This window comes from Muscardinus avellanarius, assembly GCF_963383645.1.
Source record: "Muscardinus avellanarius genome assembly, chromosome: 7".
NCBI lineage: Eukaryota > Metazoa > Chordata > Mammalia > Rodentia > Gliridae > Muscardinus > Muscardinus avellanarius.
The window spans coordinates 70,291,325-70,312,264 of NC_137793.1; the positions used below are offsets into that span (position 1 = coordinate 70,291,325).

A 20,940-nucleotide genomic window follows, 5' to 3' on the forward strand; every position below is an offset into this window, starting at 1 on the left:
ACTAAGTAGCTGAGGCTGTCTGTGAACCTCGATCCTCCTGTTTCAGCCTCCCGAATGCTGGGATTACAAGCGCGCACCACCACGGGCCTGGCAGTCATTTTTCTTTTTTATTGGTGCATGGTAGTCATACATCTTAATGGAGTAAGAGATGGTAGAAGCATGCATGCACACATCACTCATTTAGCCCTTCCCCAGTTGCCTCCCCACTCCCTCCTTCTCAAGCTTGGCTTTCTGATTGACTTTGATGTTTGTGAATGCCCATCATGTACATTAGGAGTTGCCCTTCTTCTCCCTCCATTACTCCTCTGTTAGGTCACCTTATTGTTCATCTATGGTTTCTCCTCCTTTGTCTTTTTCTAAACCAAAGGCAGCTTGCAGAGTGGACACAGCTGACTCAGGGCCATCGCCACTGCTTACAGCATTTAGCAATAATTACAACACACAGCCAGTCTGGCCTTTGGAAACAGCGCTGAGCCCTTTGTCTCATTTCCTCCTGAAACGAAGGCTACAAAAGCAGTCATCAAGAAAGGTCACAGCATTTGTAGAGAGAAAGAAAAGAGTGCATAGTGTTGGCATTCTCGTTAGTGTTATCGTTGGCCGTTAGTAGAATTACTTACATTTGAAATACATGGCTGGCCGGGCATGGGGTGCACGCTTGTAATCCCAGTGCTCGGGAGGCTGAGATCGGAGGATCCTGGTTCACAGCCAGCCTCAGCTACTTAGTGAGGTCCTTTGCAACTCACTGAGACCCTTTCAAAATAAAGAAGAAAAAATAGGTTAGGGTATAGCTCAGAGGTAGAACGCCCCTGGGTTCCATCCCTAATACTACAATAAATAAATAAATAAATAAATAAATAAATAAATAAATAAATAAAGGCTGTTTGTCTCATTTGTTTTTTTTCCCCTGCTAAATATTCGTCTCCTTTCCCCCATCAAAGCTCTATTCTATCTCCACCATCTTACACACAGTTTTATTAAACTTAAAATAATGTAAGCAGGGTGTGGTGGTGGCGCACGCTTGTAGTCCTTGTGCTTGGGAGGTGGAGACAGGAGGATCGCGCAGGTTCGAAGCCAGCCTCGCTGGCTTAAGAGACCCTGTTTCTAAATAAAATATAAAAAATAGGTCTGGGAGTATAGCCCGGAGGTAAAAGGGTTCTATCCCCAGTACCACCATAAATAAATAAATAAATTAATTAATTAATGTAAATTGCTACTGGGAAATTTCTAACACTGGATATGTTAGCAGTGGTGATGGTTTTTGTTTTTTTTTTTTTGTTTGTTTGTTTTTTTTTTTTTGGTGGTACTGGGGTTCCTGGAAGCCCTTTTATCTCCGGGCTACACTCCCAGACCTACTTTTTACATTTTTGTTTGGAAACAGGGTCTCCTAAGCCAGGGCGCGCGGCTGGCTTTGAACCTGCGCGATCCTCCTGTCTCTGCCTCCCAAGCGCGGGGATTACAAGCGTGAGCCACCACGCCCGGCAGTGGTGATGGTATTTAATCTGTGTTCAGCCTACAAAATAACTTAGTAAAGACTCAGGTAATGTTATCAGTATTACATATGTATTTGAGTTTTAACTTTTTTTGTGTGTGTGTGTCATACTTGGGATTGAACCCATGGGCATTTTACCTCTGCACTACACCCACCCCCAGGCCCATTTTTTTTTTATGTGAAGTGGTCTTGCTAAGTATTTGAGGCTGGCCTCAAACCTGTGGTCCTCCTATCTCAGCCTCCCATGTAGGATTGCAGGCATCACCGCATCCAGCTTATTTTGAGTTTTAATATGTAAATTTCCATGATTATGAAGAGTTGAGTTTCAGGTGTTTCCTCCTGATATTTCATTTTCCTTTCCTGTTCTAACTTTTTCTCCTTGGCACTTACTAGTCACATACCGCTTTATGTGTTTACTTTGTCATGTTTATTTTCTAGCATTCTTGCTAGAAAATTCCCAGCATAGGGAAGGACTTGGTTCTGTTTTGTTCAGCGTATTCTTGGTGCCTCCCACAGGGCTTAGTGCATAGTAGATGCTCAATAAATATTTGTTGAATGATGAATGAATTGTATTTGCAATGGTGAACGCATTCTTTTCACATCTGTGTGAAATTCAAGTATTGAGTGGAGAGAATGCTGATATGATATACAAACCACAATGAATTCTAATCCAAATGTCAGCAAATACAATCTGGGCGTTTCTAGGGATTAATCATTATATAGGTAATATGGACTTTTAAGAGGAACATTCAAAGTTATCTAATGAAAAGTTCCTTTCAAAAATTGCTGTTTTTATTGGCTCATTCTTAAATAGCCTTATGCAGAAATTTATATAAGAAGTCTCTATGGTATTTGAAACACCTATTAAATAACTTTTCTTTTTTCTCTCTGTATGAAGGAAGCACGTTTCTTTGTGAGGTCAATAGAACACTTGAAGCACATTCTTAATGCACATGTTCAGAATGGTAAGTAGACAGATATTTAAAACACTGCTGATTCAAAAGAGGCCTCATGCTTTAACAGGATGTGAATCTTAAAGGTCATATTCTATTAAATTTGTATTTGCTTACCACCTAATATATTACTGTGTATTGCTCTATGCACAGTCATGGTTATTTTAACATTTTAGAAGTATCCAAAATACGGTGAGGGGGCTAGTAGTGTTATCCCCCAAGCTGAAATATTGCTGCCTAATGACCAACTATTTTAGAAATTTTAATTTTAATGCCACAGCTTAGTGAATATGTAAATATAAAGCCCAGATTTCTTTGCTTGGTTGAGTTTATTTTTTACAAAAACATTGTATTTTATTTTTAAATATTTTGTATCATTTTAGTTGATTAGTATTTGGCTATTGTGAATTAAACTATTCTTAATAACTTTGCATAAATATTTTATATTCATTTTTGTTGGGTGTATAATGAGCAGTAGAATTGCTGGGTGGTAGGATGGATGCATATTTAGTTTTCCAAGTGGTTTTATCAGTTTGTTATTCCACAGGATTAGTTCCGTATTCTTACCAATACTTGGTGTTATTATTTAAAATTTCTTTTTTTTTTTTTTTTTGGCAGTACTGGCTATGGAACCCAGGGGCATTCTACCTCCAAACTACACCCCCAGCCCTATTTTTTATTCTTTATTTTGAAACAGGGTCTCACTGAGTTGCACAGGGCCTCACTAAGTAGCTGAGGCTGTCCATGAACCGCAATTCTCCTGTCTCATCCTCCCAAATGCTGGGATTAAAAGCGTGCGCCACCACGCCCAGCTTGTTATCCTTTCTGGTGGTTTGTGATGCTACTGCATTATAATTATATATTTCTCTCATAACTCATGATGTAAATCTTTTCTTATGCTTATTGTCTATTTTGTTATTCTTTTCTATACTCCATTTCTGACTTTTTTTAAAGATAAAAATTTTAAGCTGGCGTGATGTTGCACACCTGTAATCCCAATACTTAGGAGGGTGAGACAGGAGGATGACAGGTTTGCGGAACACCTCAGCAACAGTGAAACTCTCAGCAACCTAGCAAGGCCCTATTTCAAAACAAAAGCCAAAAGGGGCTGGGGCATAGCTTAGAGGTAGAACACCTCTGGGTTTAATCCCCGATACCACACACAGAAAAAAAGATAAAAATGTTAACTTTGTAGATATTAACATGAGATTTAAGAAGTGATACCTAAGTAAATGGCCCATATACTGTAATAAGCATAGGGAAAACAGTAATTTGTCGCGCATGATGAAAGTGAGTGTATGAAGGCGTTCCGTTTACTGCTTTACCTTTCCGTGCTGTCTAGGCATTGCTCTGATGATGTGGAATACATTCTTGGTTAAAAGATTTTCTGCTGCTACATACTTGATGGACAAGGTAAGGCAATTTCAAGTTTTAGGTATTGACTTCTTCCCTTAACTAACTGACTGATACTAGTAATTATATTAGCCAGACATGGCAGCGCACACCAATACTTGGGAGGCAGAGACAGGAGGATCGCAGGTTCACACCAGCCTCTGCAACACAAAGCCCTCCATAACTTAGTGAGGCTCTGTTTCAAAAATAAAATAAAATAAAATAAAATGGGACTAGGAGTGTAGCTCAGAGCCCCGGGGTTAATCCCCAGTACTCATTTAAAGGAAGGAAGGAAGGGAGGGAGGGAAGGAGAAGAGAGGGGGTGTGAGAGAGGGAGAAAGAGAGAGGAAAGAGAGAAAGAGAAAGAAAGAAGCAAAGAAAGAAAGAAAAAAAATATTCACATTGGACCTTGTTAGATTTTTTTTTTTTTTTCAATATTGAGGATGGAACCCAGGGGCATTCGACTTCCGAGCTACACCGCCAGCCCTATTTTTTATTCTTTATTTTGAAACAGGGTCTCACTGAGCTGCAGAGGGCCTCACTAAGTAGCTGAGGCTGTCCACGAACCACAATCTTCCTGTCCACGCCTGGCTCAGAATATTTTTAATACTACATTTTAATCATGCTCCGTTAAATGTAATCCCTAGAATTGGCATTTTAATGGAATGAAGAAGAGCACTAACTCACAAAGAGAGTAATATACTGTAAAAGCCTCTGCCCAAAGGCATTAGGACAGCTGGTTGATTCAAGGATTTACAACCATTTAAAAAATATATGAAAACATGTTTATTTATCAGTCTTCACACAGGAAGTCCCCAGATATGAATCACATGACGCCGTTCTCGTGTGGTTTTTTTGCATAGGCCTAATCCAGAATGCATTGTGTCTCATTCCTACATCTTAGTCCTTTGAAGTTGTAATGCAGTGTAAAATCTTTAGATTTTTACAATTTATCCCCTAATTGTTATGGTTATTCTGTATCTAATAACAGACCTAGGAGTTACTTATTTTCTTCAAAAATCTTTTTAAAGCATTCAACGCGGTACATATAAACAACTCTCTTTTTTCTCATATTTTATTATTTAATTAAATCATAATTACAATGACTTGTACCATCAGCATGAAGAGATTTAAAGGCATAACATGTAAGCATGGAGCACACTCGGAAGGAGAACTGCTAGCATTCTCAAGTGTAGCCGCCTCGCTCCAAGCAAAGTGGCTTAGGGAATTAGTTAATACATTTTCCAAGCTGGTTAGTCTGGCATCAGTTAAATGGTTGTCAAGAGAATCGCCACTATAAAGAATATATTCTGGGTGTATTCATTTTGAGTCACCCCTCCATGCCAGTCTGGTATGGAGCTGTATTTCTATTTTCTGTATTTCTGTCTTTCTAATAAACTTCTTTAAATCTTCAAAAAAAAAAAGAATATATTATTTTAAAATGTACAGTGACAGCCATTCTTAAATCATGCATAGCTGCACCTCACTCTTTAAGCTATAGCTCCCCTTGGAAGTGCTTTGTTTAATGTCATTGCTAATAATTTTCTTCTTAAGTGTGACCATTCTTGGGCTGGGTTGAGCTCAGTGGTAGAGTACATGTTCAGCATGGACGTGGCCCTAGGTTCAGTCCTCAGCGTGCGTGTGTGCACACGTCTAACCATTCTTCCCTCTGTGCTTGTCTTTATTGCCTGCTTAAGGAGTTCTTTCTTAGAACTTGCTTTTTCTGCCCTTTAGGGCAGTTTTCTGTTTGTCTACATCACTTCTGACCACCGCTCTTATATGATAATGAGTGTTACAGGTTAGAGTTTCACAGGAGTCTCAAATCTAGTCACATTTAATCCTCACAGTGTTGATTTTGGTGAAAATGCTAAACTAGGAAGTTGAGAATTTGTGATTATTCATTCAGTAAATACTTATTAGAGACCAGGCATGGTGGCGCACACTTACAATCCCAGCATTTGGGAGGCTGAGACAGGAGGATCCCGGTTCGTGGACAGCATCAGCTACTTAGGCCCTTTGCAACTCAGTGCGACCCTGTTTCAAAATAAAGAATAAAAAATAAGGCTGGGGGTGTAGCTCGGAGGTAGAATGCCTCTGGGTTCCATTCCCAGTACTGCCAAAAAAAAAAAAAAAAAAAAAAGACTTATTAGAAAGTGTTATCTTTTGTTTATTTTATTGTTACTCTATATATAGTCTCACATCATGATGTGGATCATATTGCCAATGGCATACGTTCACACAGTACTCGGTGCCCCCCCATTGCGCTTTTCCTTCCCCCCCTCCCGACATTGAGTGTCCAGGCTGGCCATGCTCCATTCACAGAAAGTGTTATCTTTTATGTGCCAGGGACTGTGCTAGATCCTGTGGTTTCATAGGTGAAAGTTAGTCCTGGCCCTCAAAGAACTCCCAGTCTAAAAGAGAGCTAAGTAAACCATAGTGAGTGTGGGGAGCTCTGAAGTCATAGCAAGACAAAGGGAAAGCTTTTGACTTGAAATTTGATAGACGAGTGTGAGTGGACCAATAAAACATGGGTGGAAAGAAAATGTATTCCAGCAAAAAGTCCTGAAGATCAGAGCCATTTGTTGGATTCAGAGAACTACAGGTAGCATCGTATGGCTGTAGCGTAGATTGTAGGAGGAGGAGCGAAGCTGGGCATGAGCAGTTTCCTGTGCAGGCTGTGGATTTTGGATTTTCTACTAGTATGTTGAACTGCTCATCATAGGGGCTGCCGAGCACATATGGGGAGGACTCAGTGAATGGAAGCTAAGGCAGCGTATTGAAGGCACGGAGGTAATTGTAAGTGAGGAGTTACCACAATTAGGGTTGTGTTTTAAGAGATGATTCTGGCAACAGCATGGAGCATTTTAGAGTTGAGATGGGCTGAACTTGTGTGTTGTGGCAATCTCAGGGGAATGAGTCGTGGAATCTTTTATGTGAGACTCCCTTCTCCACTGTGCCCTGTGAGTTTCTGGTCTATTCAAGTATGTTCTTAAGGTAGAGCTTTTATCTCCCACTTATAATCATCATCCTGTAGTTGTATACAGTTGAACCTTTTTTTTTTAGGGGGGGTACTGGGAATTGAACCCAGAGGTATTCTACCTCTGAGCTACACTCCCAGCCTGTTTTTATTTCTTATTTGAAAACAGGGTCTCACTAAGTTGCTGAGAGCTTTGCTAAGTTGCCAAGGCTGGCTTCAAACCTACAGTCCTCCTCTTAGCCTCCCAAATACTGGGATTACAGGAGTGCACCGCCTGACTACAGATGAATGCTAATAAGTATTTCTTGAATCAAGAAATCTTTCTGAGCTAGGAATATAATAATTCTTATCTGTTTTATTATTTATTATTTTGTAGTACTGGAGGTTGAACCTAGGGGAATTCTACCTCTTATGTACACTCCTAGCCCTATTTTTTATTTCTTATTTTGAAACAGGGTTTCACTAAATTGTGGGGGGTTCACTGAGTAGCTGAGGCTGGCTGTGAACCTGTGATCCCCCTGTCTCTGCCTCCCAAGTGCTGGGATTAAAAGCATGCACAACCATACCTGGCCTCTTGTCTGTTTTAGAATATTTTCTTTCTTTCTCACTATTTAAAATTATTGCATGCCTTTATCAACAAGCAGAGTTTCTAGGTGCTTTATATTGGTAGTTTTCGGGTTTTATTATTGTGGTACTAAAGATTGAACCCAGGGGCATTATACCTCCAATCTACACCTCCAACCCTATTTTATTTTCATTTTTGAAACAGGGTCTCACTAGGTTGATGAGACATTCACTACTTGCTGAGATTGCCCTCGAACCTATGATTCTCCTGTCTCAGCTTCCCAAGTACTGGGATTATAAGCATGTTCCCCCACACCTGGCTTACATTGGATTTTTAGGCAGTTATTTAACTGTAAAAAGGAAGGGTCATATTTTTAGAGTTTTTCTTCATACTTCAAAAATATATAACTTAAGCCTGGGTTGGTAGCTTCCTGTAGTCCTAATACTTGGAAGGCTGAGATAGGAGGATTGGTAGTTTGAGGCCGGTCTCAGCAACTTACAGGAATCTGTTTCAAAATAAAAATTACAAAAGACTGGGAGTGTAGTTTGGAGGTAGAATGTGCCTGGATTTGATCCCCAATACTCCCAATATATATATTTTTAATTTAAATATTTATTTATAGCAGGGCATGGTGGCACATGCTTACAATCACAGTACTTGTGAGGCTGAGGCAGGAGGATTGTAGGTTCATGGCCAGCCTCAGCTACTAAATGAGGCCCTCTGCAACTTAGTGAGACCCTGTTTCAAAATAAACAATAAAAAATCAGGCTGGGGGTATAGCTTAGTGGTAGAATGCCCCTGAGTTCAATCCTCAGTACCAAAACCAAACCAAACAAATATATATTTATTTTTGAAAAGGATGATTTGAGCTCAGTATAATATACATTAAGGTTTCAGCATAAAATTAATTGTGTCATTATTGGTAGAACCAGCAGTTAATTAAGGAAAGGCTGCTGTATTTGTTTGTAACTGCATTTAAAGTTTAGCAGTGCCTTTTTATTTAAATTACTAAGTAATAAGCATTTTGTTTTATTTTGTTGTAGGTTGGAAAGTCACCAAAGGACAGGTTATGCCGAAGAGTAAGTAAATCTCTCTTAACCAGAAGCAGAGTTGTTAATCCTACACTTTATATAGTGCCTTATTAACTATAGGAGTGAACTTTGCCTTTTACCATTTTGATGACGTAGCAATAGATAAGAAAATAGAGAATGGTATGTTAAGGAGACTGGTCATGAACTATGGCCAATTTAATTTGCCTTTCCAGATTATCAGATAGCATGTTTAAACTAAGTTTGCTTAAGATATATTAAACTTTGGACTGTGAGTAGGAAGGTAACATTCCATCATTTTTTGCAATACTTTAGAAATTTATCATAGAGCAATCTGACATCAAATTGAAACAGATACAGATGAGTAGTGAATTTGATTATATATATGTAATAGCCATTGTGCAAATAAAACATTGATATTAAATAATAAGAAAATTCACTATTGTTGAAGGATTCTGGTGAGTTCTTGAGACTGTATGGATGGCTAAAATTATTTGTACATACATATACACTCTGAGTTATGTACTTTAGAGAAGTAAGGAATTTATTGGTTGTTGGTTTAAAAAGATTGCACACAGCTGGGCATGATGGTGCACTCTTGTAATCCCAGCGCTTGGGAGGCTGAGACAGGAGGATCGCACAGGTTCAAAGCCAGCCTCAGCTGCTTAGGCTCTCAGCAACTTAGTGAGACCCTGTTTCCAAATAAAGTATAAAATAGGTGTGAGTATATAGCCTGGAGGTAGAAATGCCCCTGGGTTCCACCCTCAGTACCACACACACACACAAAAGAAGATTATACACAAATGCAACAGCCCCTTGGACAGGACAGTGAAGAGTCTTTGAGAACTCTCTGTTGCCAACAGAATGAATCTGATATTTAGTTTTTTTTTGTTTTTTTTTGTTTTTGAAGATTTAAAGAAGTTTATTAAAAGATAGAAATACAGAAAATAGAAATACAGTCCCATGCCAAAATGGCATGGGGGGGGTGACTCGAAATGAATACACTCGATATTTAGTTTTCAAGTGAAAGATTCTAGTTTTGTTCTGAGGATTTAATTTAGTCCCTAAAAGATGATTTAAAATCAGACCATGCTGCTTCCTTAGAACAGGTGGGTTTAAAGCCTAACTTGCAAATTGTTGACTTTGAAGAACCTACAGGAAGAAATTTAAATGTGTTAATGCCTTGAATTCAAATCCTTGCCTGTCCTTTGACTATAGAAAGTCACTTGAGCAAGTGTATTGTTTCTATAATAGAAGGTATAGCCGTTTTTCCGCAGGGGTTAATTATGTTCTTTTTTAAAACAGGATGTGGGCATGAGCGACACAGCAATGACATCTTTCCTGGGTTCCTGCTTGGATCTTCTTCAGACTTTAATGGAGGTAAAAGAGGTGCATTCTTATTTGAATAGCTGCTAAGGTACTAACTGTTCTGGAAATCATTTGGTTTCAAAATGGGTTGTTATAATGGAATTATTTTTCATCTATTATTTCTAAATATTTAAGTCTAAAAGTTAGTGGTGCTTCTTGTTAAATTCTTATTAGAAGCCAGGTGTGGTGGCACATGCTTGTAATCCCATTGCTTGCGAGGCTGAGACAGGAAGATCACACAAGTTCGAAGTCAGCCTCAGCTATTTAGTGAGGCTATCAGCAACTTAGTGAGACCCTGTTTCCAAATAAAATATAAAATAGGTCTGGGAGTATAGTCCTGAGGTAGAAATTCCCCTGCGTTCCACCCCCAGTACCACCCCACCAAAAAAAAAAAATCTTATTAGAATTAAACTTTGCTTTTTTTTTTTTATTACAGTGGGGGAGATAGGTGTGAAATACATGTTTGCACCCTCCTGTGATAATTTGCAAGCGGCTCTTTCTCCATTCTTAACATAGTTCTCCATTCTCAACCTTCAGGCAGATGTTAACAGGGATGAAATGCAGGTGCCTGTGCTGGACACAGAGGATGCTTGGCTCTCTGTAGAAGGACCAATCTCCATCGTGGAGCTGGCCCTTGAGCAGAAGCACATCCACTACCCACTGGTGGAGCACCACTCCATCCTGTGCTCCATCTTGTACGCAATCATGCGGTTTGCCCTGAAGACTGTCAAGCCACTTTCACTTTTCGATAGTAAGGTAAGTTCTCCAAGGGATTTCAGAGCTATTTTGGAGTTGCAGGTTCAGCAGGCACGTGGATTTTCTTGTTGAAAAGTTGTTTGGTACTTTTAGGACTGTATGGGAGAATTCATGGTGAGGTTCTAGGTTCTTTATTCCCCACCTAATTCCTTTCTTCTGACTTATTTTACATATTGGTGTTCCTTGGAGTTTTGCCTTTCTAGCTAAATGAGCCCTTCTCATTCTTCATGTTCTTCCTGGACAGACTCATTCTCTCCCTATTGTATATCTCTAGGCCTGACCTATCCACAGAATTTGAGGCACATATTTCTATTGAACATCTCTTTTCAAATGTCCTAAGGGGATTTAGATACTTCATGTCTAGAATATACCTGTAGCACTCACCTGCCCCTGAAATACCCTTGCTGTTCTCCCTGAGTCCCTGGCGTGGGTGATTGATAAGAGACATCATCACATGTGCTTCAGCACTCTTTAAAGGCCTTGAAATTATTCAGCTTCCTTCTTCGAGCCAGTTTACTTCCTGTACATTCACTTGTAAGCTCTTCCTCAGACCTCCCTCTCCCTCTCCATCGCTGTGCCCCTAGCTCAGGCCTCATCTTTCCCTTGGCCATCAGAGCAGCTCCTTCCTAACCACCTTGCCTCCAGTTGACCCTCAGATGCCATGCTGTGAAAGCAGGCTTTCCAAAACACAGGTCAAATCATATTAGTTTCCTTGGACTTCGTAGTTCCCTGCAGGATGAAGTCCAAACTTGTTAGTAGAACATGGAAAATATAGCCACAGTTTGGTTTCTGTAATAAAACCCTTTCCTTCCCCATTTAGGGGCCAGGTAAGTCAGACGTAGGATTCCAGTAGTTGCAGATAAAAATGTCAACTTTATTACATTGGTTTTTACTAATAGAAGCTAGGTTGGAGAACACAGGTTTTCCACAAGCTTTCCCAGCTTGTGGGAAAGTGGGCTTAATTTTATCTTTTTTTTTTTTTTTTTGCGGGTCTGGGGATAGAACCCAGGGGCATTCGACCTTTTGAGCTACACCCCCTGCCCTGTTTTTTATTCTTTATTTTGATACAGGGTCTCACTAAGTTGCATAGGGCCTCACTAAGTAGCTGAGGCTGTCCACGAACCACGATCCTCTGGTCTCAGCCTCCCAAATGCTGGGATTACGAGTGTGCGCCACCACGCCTGGCTTTTTTTTTCCCCAGTGGTACTGGGGTTCCTGGAAACCCTTCTACCTTTGGGCTACACTCTCAGACCTATTTTATATTTTTTAAATTTGGAAACAGGGTCTCTTAAGCTAGCAAGGCTGGCTTCGAACCTGTGCGATCATTCCTGTCTCCGCCTCCCAAGCGTGGGGATTACAAGCGTGCGCCACCATGCTCGGTCATGCTTGGCTTTTTATTTCATCTTTCTAAGCTGAGACTTACACACATGAGAATAGGCAGTAGGACCCCTGCAGCTCCTGCAGGAAGAGGGGAAGCAAAGGTGCCGAGTATTCAGCTCCTTTGTACCTTCTCTTCTACTCTCCAGTCCATGTGGCGGGAAGTGCGGGAGTCCCAGGGGGAGCAGGAGACCTGAAATACTATTCTACTTGGAAACCTGGAGCCAGAAGGAAGGAGACTTTCCACAGCCATTATTTACCTTTCCTGCCTCATCAGCCCTTTGTCTCTTACATCATGTGCTAGATATAGCCATTGCTAACTACTCAATGCCTCAGAAAAATTTTTATTAATTCTTTTTTCACTTGTTTGATTTTTGCAGGCACTTGTTTTTGTATGGCTTTTATTTCTTCAAGTTATCATAAAGGATTATTTATCTCTGTCCCCTGAACTCATGACCTCTTTGCTATGTTCCTTTGTTTGTGTGCTGTGCCTGGCATGTAATAGCAGCTCACTATATGTTTATTGCACTTGGAATTAAGGAGATGGTAAAAGTGGCATAGCAACAGTAGACAGAAGAGACTGGAGGCAGAGCGTATACAGTTTGGAAAATCATTGGCGGTCAGCTGCTGGTGAGGATGTGAACTAGGGGAAGATCATAAAAATCATGAAGGGGTTTAGAGGAATCAGTAAGTAACCTAATGACACACTGGGTATAGTGCCAAAGGAGGTGGAGTGGTCATAGTTGAGTCCATTTTCAAGCTTGGGAGATTGGGCATGCTATTTACAAGGAAGCCCATCTAAAGTGATTTTGGAGATGCTGAATTTGAAGATACATATAAGCAGAAATAATGTATGTTTTAAGAGCTTTGTTTTTTATTATTATTTATTTATTTTGCAGAACTAGGGGTTAAACCCAGGGGCATTCTACATCTGAGCTATACCCCTAGCCCTATTTTTATTCTTTTTTTTTTTAAGAGTCTCACTGTAGCTGAGGCTGGCTTCGAACCTACGATCCTCCCGTCTCAGCCTCCCAAATGCTGGGATTACAAGCGTGTGCAACCATGCCTGGCCTAAGAGATTTGTTTTTAGTCAGCAATATTAACATTTAGATTTCACTAGTTGGGCTGGAAGTATATAGTTCAAGAATAACTTAGTTTCTCTGAGCCCCAGTTTTCTCATCCAGAAAGTAGAGGTGATTTCACTGTCTAGATCATGGTTGTTGTGAGGGTTGACATATTCAGCATAAAACTTAGCAATGTCTAGAACTTAGTAAATAATAAATGGTATGATCACAGGCCTTTATATCTAAGACTACCAAGTAGGCGCAACATAATATCAGGCTGGTGAGTGAGTGGAAGAACTTGTGAACAGTAGTGCCCAAAATGTTGCCCTGGGAGTCTTCTGTTTCTTCTCATCACTGAAGGATGAGTGGCTTCAGCCTACTGGGCGGTCGGGCTAGGTGGCCTAGAATTACAGATGATTATATATGGAACATACTTTACAAGGTAAGAGGTGACATGTTTGCAAAAGAGATAGTAACCTAAGATGATGTGGTTATTTGCCCAAAGTAATCTTGGGAAGTGGAGGGCCTGGGGCAGGAGGCTGTGTCTTCCAACTTGAAACCCAGTGCTCTTTGCCCTGTAATACATTTCTTGCCAAGGAACTTCTGAAATCCTATTTTCTTATATTTTGTTTTGACTCTTCAGACACCTTTATTCTCTTAAACAAGATGGTTTTAAACAGTTCAGGTATGTTTAAAAGTTCAGAATATACACTATCTTGTTTTCCTTATCACTGCTTAACAAGTTATCCCAAAAGTTAGGGGCTGGAAGCAAGCAGCATTGACTTATCTGTTTTTGTGAGTCAGGAATCTGACATCCCCTTATCTAGGTGCATCTGCTGTGAAGTCTTAAGTGAGGCTGGGGTCAGCCTGTCCGCTGGGGATGTGGTCTCATGTAAAGGCTCAGCCGAGGTGGGATAGAGTGAGGTACCACCAAGTGTGACTTGCCAAGATTCAGTTCTTGGCCACATGCACTTCCCGAGAATACAGTGCAGCTTATGTGGCTGCTGGCTTCCCTCAGGTCAGTAAGAGTGAATGCAAGCACCCAAAAGAGAAACCAGTCTAAAATCTTGCTAGTCAGATTCTATGGCAGACACTTGTAATCCCAGTACTTAGGAGACTGAGACAGAGGATCACAAGTTTGAGGCCAGCCTCAGCTACTTAGTGAGGACCTCTGCAACTTAATGAGAACCTATTTCAAACTAAAGAATAAAAAATAGGACTGGGGGAGTAGCTCAGATATAGGAATGTCCTTGGTTTCAATCCCTAGTACTGCAAACAATAAAACCTTACTAGTGAGAAAATAGAATGAACCATGAATTATCTTTCTCCTTTTCTCCCTTAATGATCTATACTCATTGCTTTTATCTTTTTCTCTTTAGGGAAAAAATGCTTTTTTCAAAGACTTAACTTCAATTCAATTATTACCCAGTGGAGAAATGGATCCAAATTTTATTTCAGTACGACAACAGGTAAATTCTAGTTACTAGGTTCCGTTCTTGTTTTCTTTGAAATAAACAATAAACCAAAAGTCTAGCTGACCTTCCAAAGGATGACCACCTTCCAGGTATTCTTGAGACCTAGTTTCCCTTTAAACATTGTGTTCTTTTTTTTTTTTGATAATCAAAACAGTTTTAATGGAAGAGCCACTGATTGGCAGAAAAGCCAGTAATTACTTTGAGTTAGGTTTTTTTGGGGTGGTTTTTGTTTTTGTGAAACGTACTAACCAGACATTGCTGTTTCTCCGTGTCCATTTTCAAGTTCTTATTGAAAGTTGTCAGTGCAGCTGTCCAGACCCAGCATCCAGTCACAAAGGACAGAGATCCCTCGGAAGAGGTAGCAACCACTCCTTCCGGGAAGGACCAGGACTGGCCAGCTCTTGCCGTGGATTTAGCCCACCACCTCCAAGTCAGTGAAGATGTTGTTAGAAGGCATTATGTGGGGGAGCTCTACAACTATGGAGTTGACCAGCTAGGAGAAGAGGTAAAATGGACCCTCAAGTTACAAAACTGATAGCTGAAGTAAAGAACCAGTAGAGTCTTCAGTAAAACTTTTTATCTTTCTGATTGTTAGAACATATAGATATAAAAATGGAAGAGAGCATTAATATAAAACTGTAGTTAAATTCCTCTGGTGAGCCAGGCCTGCTATGTGCACAGGGGCACAGCAGGATGGAGTCTGCTGTCTGCTGTCGGTCAGAAAAGCTGCAAGGTTTTGTAATGAGTGATAAGTGCTATGAAAAAAATGAGTCATGTGAATAAACAGGAGCTACTACAGTGGAGGGGTCAGAGGAAAAGACATTTGGACTGAGTCCCCAAGGATATAAAGCAGTCGTTCACTCAGAAAACTGGGGAACAGTGCTCAAGAATGAAGTAACAAAGACCCTGAGGTGAGGACCAGAGTAGCTAGGTTCAGGACCAAGGGCCAGGATGGCTGCTGGCCTAGTAAGCAAGTGAAGGCATGTAAGTCATAAGGGGGTGTCAGTAGGGGTCAACCCTAGAAGGTCTCCTAACTCATTGTTATTCTAAAGATGTACTCAGAAGCCATTAGATTTTAAGCAGTCATGACACAGTCCAATATAACTTCCTTCCTCTGCCAAATGCTTGGAAATAAGACATTCTATAGTGAGTTTGAAGTGAAAGAGTAGGTGACAAGGGGCTAGGGATGTAGCTCAGGGTAGAGCACTTGCCTAGCATGCGTGGGGCCCTGGGTTTGATTCCCCAGTACTGAAAAAATGGGGGGAATTAGCTGGTTAGAGAAAAAAAATAGGTGATAGCAGAATTTGGAGTCAATGCTATTTGATTTAGCTTTTATTTTAAATGTATACACAGCCATAGCTTCAAAATAAACTAGTCTCTTCATTCCATCCACTTTCTACAATAAATAAATCAGCTCTTACTGTATTATCCCCCATGTTCATATCCTCAGGCCATCCTACAGGTTCAGGACAAAGAGGTCTTGGCCTCCCAGCTGCTGGTGTTGACAGGGCAGAGGCTGGCCTACGCGCTGCTCCACACCCAGACAAAGGAAGGCATGGAGCTGCTGGCCAGACTTCCGCCCACACTCTGCACATGGCTGAAGGCCATGGTGAGTACAGGGGGTGGAATCAGGCAGGTCACTGGATATTCTTCTAAATGAATATTTTGTAATAGTTTCAAAGAAAATTTAGATTATAAGCCATCTAGTTCCAAAGAACAATGTTTTTATTAGGAAAAAACTGTTGTGGTCAGTCTTAAATACCAGTTTTTTGTTTGTTGTATATAACTAACGGGCTAATGGGTTATTTTTGTATCCCATTTGCAGAACCCCCAGGATCTTCAAAATACAGATGTGCCAATTGCAACAACAGCCAAACTAGTAAATAAAGTAATTGAGCTTTTACCAGAAAAGCATGGGCAGTATAGTCTAGCCTTACACCTCATTGAGGCTGTGGAAGCCATATCCATTCCTTCTTTGTGACACTTATTCACTCAAAATAGTCTAAAATTATGTGACTACAAACACAGATTAATGCATGGTTATTTTACAACATAAGATCTGGAATTTTATGGAGTCTTTTTTTGTAAAATTAATAAAAGTATATATTACTTTTAAAAAGTACAATCCTGGCTAAATTCCACTCTTTTGGTTAATACCGAAGATAAAATACAATTATTATACTATAATATTACAGATGTTTTACTGTTTATTTTTAATTCAATCACTTAAGTAGCTTTATTGTTAAACTTTGCTATTTAAAACTGGTTATAACTTACAGATTATGTTCTTATAAGATTCTATATTTCATATTCAAAATGTGATTAAATTTAAATGTGTTCATGTACAGTCCCCATCAGCAAAGTTAGAGAAAACGCCCGCTGTCCTTTGTTGTTGAGAAAACATTTGTTGTCATGCTCACTCCCACACTGGCCTGCCCCTGGGAGTTGTGGGCGCTGCAGGTTCCTTTCCCTGAGGTGCTGCTGTTGCTGTCAGAGGAGGAGTGAGCTCGAGATCAGCAGAATGACACCAGATGGAACCCTAAATCTGTTGTACTTGCCAAAATTGAGAACTTGAGATGCAAACAAGGCAGCAAATTCAATGATAATGTAAGTTAAGATTTGCTTTTTGCCAAGATGCAAAGTTGTATCCACATCAGGTAATTGTAAAAATGTATACTTATGTAAAAAAAAAAGGCGAAGAGACTAAAAATTTTAAGTCCAATTTTATTTTTCCTACACCTGTTTAGAAATATTTGCCTCTGGGGTGTGGCAGTGTTGTCTGTCCTTGGGAACAGTACAGGAAAAAAAATGCTTAGTGATAGACATTACAGCTTTAGCAAACCTACCTCACAGCTGGTTGAGAGGATAGAAGTACAACTGATTTTGTACCCTATAGTGCCCAGAGCAGTCCAAGTGCTAAATAAATATTGACTAAAACCAGACTAACCAAAAGTGTAAAAAGTGCTTTGAGCTCTACAGATTTCAAGGATTATTACGGTGTATCTTTGGGATGTAGCCATACAGTACAGTTGTTGATATGTCACAGATCACAGTCACTCACAATGACTTGTTGTGATAGGAGAGTCTGTTTTACTCCCTTGTAAGAAGTAAACTGGCATTGTGCTGAGTTGAGAACGGCCTTTAGGATGCTAGGAAAAAATGTCTGGCGTTTGAGAGTATTCCAATGTGAGTTCTTTTTCACTAAAAGATCACATCCAAATAAGAACTTAACTGGTTGAAAATAACAGCTTAAGTAGCACTCAAGTTTCAAATTGAGAAAGAAGTTAGATGTCATGAGTATTTGGGGTGGGTCCTGTGAGCTGATGAGGCACAGGCTGTGTACCTAATAGCACTAGAAAAGGCCTTCAGCTCGACCAGCCTCCCAGCCTCCGCCTGGCTCTCCCCTTCCCCAGCCAGCCACATTCTAGAATTCCTTGTAAGCACATCTAGCTTTATATAAAGTCACTTGTTACATGTAAGTGATGAGTTTTTCCTGTGATATTTTTTTAAATCTCTGAAAAGAAGTATAAATTTAGAAGGCTGGTCAATGAAACTTGGAATTAGAAATTTTAAAGATTAAATCCGCTTTATTCCATTATCTTTTAGGGGTACTTATTAAGCATTGTAGATAATAAACTGATTAAACTTGCTTTGCCAGGTTGCATAATCAAATCTTGGAATTGCTGAGAATAATAAGCAATGGCTCACAAAACCATACACAAACCACTGAGTATCTAGTTAGATTTGTCATCCTAACATTTACAATTGAATTCTGAATTTAATGGTTAAGAAAATCAGTTATTTTACTTCTTAAATAAGGGCTTATAAGGTGAATCTGATAACAGAAGAATAAAAATACCTATGCATATATTATTTTGCAACAAAAAGCCACAAGAAAAGGATTTAGATTTTATGTAGAATGGGTGGTTTCTGTAACAAAAGGTTTGTGGCATTCATTGCAGTTACTGATAACCCAATAACCAGTAGTGTTTTCCTAGATACACTCCAAACCCTTCCCTTTTTTCACTAAATACGAATTTTTTTTACCTTGAGGAAAGCAAAGTGTTCAAGAAATGGAAACATCTTTATTACAGGTTGTGATTAGATGTAGGACTAGCGAGGCCAGGATAAACGTAGAAAAAGACGTCATCGGCTCCAGGCTTCTAAATGCTTCATACTTTCGCAAAAGGAAATAAAGGTTTCACTCTTGTTATAAAAATTCATCTAAGGTCAAAGTAAACACTGTTACATCTAAATTGCTATTTAAAAGAACATTAATGCAATTTAAAATTACAGAAAACTAAGATTTAATAATACTAAGGTTACATTGATTAAAATATTCACTTAGAAGTTACTGTGACCCATTTTATTTATAAGAGAGAAATATTTTTACAGTGCTTATAGCAGCAAGTGAAAGCCCTCTCACCCCTAAAAGGAATAGGTTTGCTGGGCTCCTAAATGCTAAATTTCTGCTCTCAATAGATTAGCCATTACTAGAAAGATTTTAATCCACTACTGGATTGTTTATAAATGCTCTATTATTTATTGTATATGTAAGTAGTGAAATTCTGTATATATTGCTATTTTCTGTGTCTGTTCATTGTTGTGAATTTATGTATATTAGTGAAATAAATTTTCAGCTTTCATGTTGTTTCCTTAACATTCATAAATGTATTAAGAGATTTTTTTCCCCCTTGTGAATAATACATTTGGTGATGTTTTTCTTTCCAATGCAAACAAAAAAATGAGCTCCTTTGATAGTTTGATGTTTGCAAGTGGGCAGAGTGATCCTTTTTACCACTTAAGGGAAAAACACACCTGCCCTTCCCCTTAAAATGATACTTTTTCCATTTGATATTCACAACCTGTACACCAACATCAGTCAGTAGTTTTCCAAAAATGTCTTTATTTTCAGATATCATATAACTTAAATACTGAGTCAAAAAGATTCTTATAAAATATAAAACATATTCTGCTCAGACACATTTAAAGGCAAACATGTTCAGTGTCTGTTTTCTGAATAAGTCCATTGTGGATATATATGTATACATATATGTTTGTATGTATACATATATACATATGGACACACTGATATATATATATATATATGTGTGTGTATGTACTTCTACCTGTACATATACATTATTCTTTCTTTAGTTATAGGAAATACTTATAATTTTGAGTTTAGCCTTCATCCTTCATCATTTACTCTTCCACTCCTTACATAAACCTCAGATTTCTTCCCCATATTTGATGTAAACTCAGTCAGTACTGTCAGGAGGGTTCTTGCTCCAAAAGCTATGACACCAGAGTGCTACTTTCCACCAACAACTTGTGCACATCGGGGACAGAGTGTATCTGCAGACTCTGCTGTGTGCTTCCAACAGCGAGGGCACTTTTCTTTGGTAGTTGGCATGACAATTACTTTATATGAAGACTCTTCACGAATATCACCACCTATGAAAAAACATGGCGAGTGTTTCTGACAGGCCATTCGACTTGTACCACAATTTCTAATTGGCTTAGAAGGTGCTGCTTTTCCATAGCTGTCTCCCCTGCCTCGGTAAAGCTGGTCAGGTTTGCCCCATTACATAAACAGCCAAGCTGATGAGGCCACACAACTTGACAACTGAAGAGAGATGAGGAAGCCGAGCCCCTGTGAGTGTGGTTCCCCCCGAGGGTCTGGTTCGGTGCCTCTCAGAGCAGACTCTAATGCTCAATCCTGAGTTCTGATCAGGAGGCTCAGCATCCCCAGCTACACACCTCACTAGGGATTTTATTTATTTATTTGTGGGTCCAGGGATGGAACCCAGGAGCATTTGACCTCCAAGATACACCCTTTGCCCTATTTTTAGTCTTTATTTTGAAATAGGGTCTCACTAAGCTGCAAAGGGCCTCACTAAGTACCTGAGGCTCTCCGCAAACTGTGATCCTCCTGTCTCAGCCTCCCGAATGCTGGGATTACAAGTGTGTGCCACCACGCTCAGCTCACTAGGGATTTTAAAAGACCAGACTACACCAATAATCTGTCCACACTCAAAACTTGGCTTGGACAGAAGGCAACAAAACTTTACCTACTAAAATACTCTGAGACCTCAGACTGATCTTAAAATCATACACATGTACAGAGTACTTTCTAGTGTGCAAAGAATGTACATTTTGAAAAGCAAATTTAGCCAGAATCTTTACTACATGAACAATGCTGCCAAGCCTAAATTGGAACTGACATCTAGAGGATAACCTCCATCTTCTGCTAGTACCTAAAAGCTATTAGGAAAAAGGCAACATTAGTTTGCCAAAATACCCACTTGTTGATGCCACTCCACCTCCATTTCCATTAGTGAAAGTTAAATCAGCTTGGCAAAAAAATGACCTACAAAGCAAATATCTATAAAATGCTTATACTGTAATAAGAATGAGTTTAGTAAAACTTTAACCTCTCTTTAAGAATGGCTAAATACGAGTGCCTGCATGT

At 39.5% G+C, this 20,940-nt stretch overlaps 2 protein-coding genes across 2 annotated transcripts in view; one reads left to right on the forward strand and one right to left on the reverse strand.

The window, feature by feature from the left end:
- The window catches only part of RAB3GAP2 (RAB3 GTPase activating non-catalytic protein subunit 2), a gene marked incomplete at both ends in the record, with an annotated part of 109,662 nt that extends 93,216 nt beyond the window's left edge, over positions 1-16,446 (forward strand). The window contains 9 exons of the mRNA XM_080699526.1: positions 2,388-2,454; positions 3,785-3,855; positions 8,420-8,455; positions 9,731-9,805; positions 10,331-10,549; positions 14,370-14,459; positions 14,749-14,970; positions 15,916-16,074; positions 16,291-16,446. Of these exons, the coding sequence (XP_080555652.1) occupies positions 2,388-2,454; positions 3,785-3,855; positions 8,420-8,455; positions 9,731-9,805; positions 10,331-10,549; positions 14,370-14,459; positions 14,749-14,970; positions 15,916-16,074; positions 16,291-16,446 (1,095 nt within the window). The remainder of the gene's footprint in view (positions 1-2,387; positions 2,455-3,784; positions 3,856-8,419; positions 8,456-9,730; positions 9,806-10,330; positions 10,550-14,369; positions 14,460-14,748; positions 14,971-15,915; positions 16,075-16,290) is intronic.
- Positions 16,447-19,779: 3,333 nt separating this feature from the next.
- The window catches only part of IARS2 (isoleucyl-tRNA synthetase 2, mitochondrial), a gene marked incomplete at both ends in the record, with an annotated part of 56,589 nt that continues 55,428 nt past the window's right edge, over positions 19,780-20,940 (reverse strand). The window contains one exon of the mRNA XM_080698328.1: positions 19,780-19,922. Coding sequence (XP_080554454.1) covers positions 19,780-19,922 — 143 coding nt within the window. The remainder of the gene's footprint in view (positions 19,923-20,940) is intronic.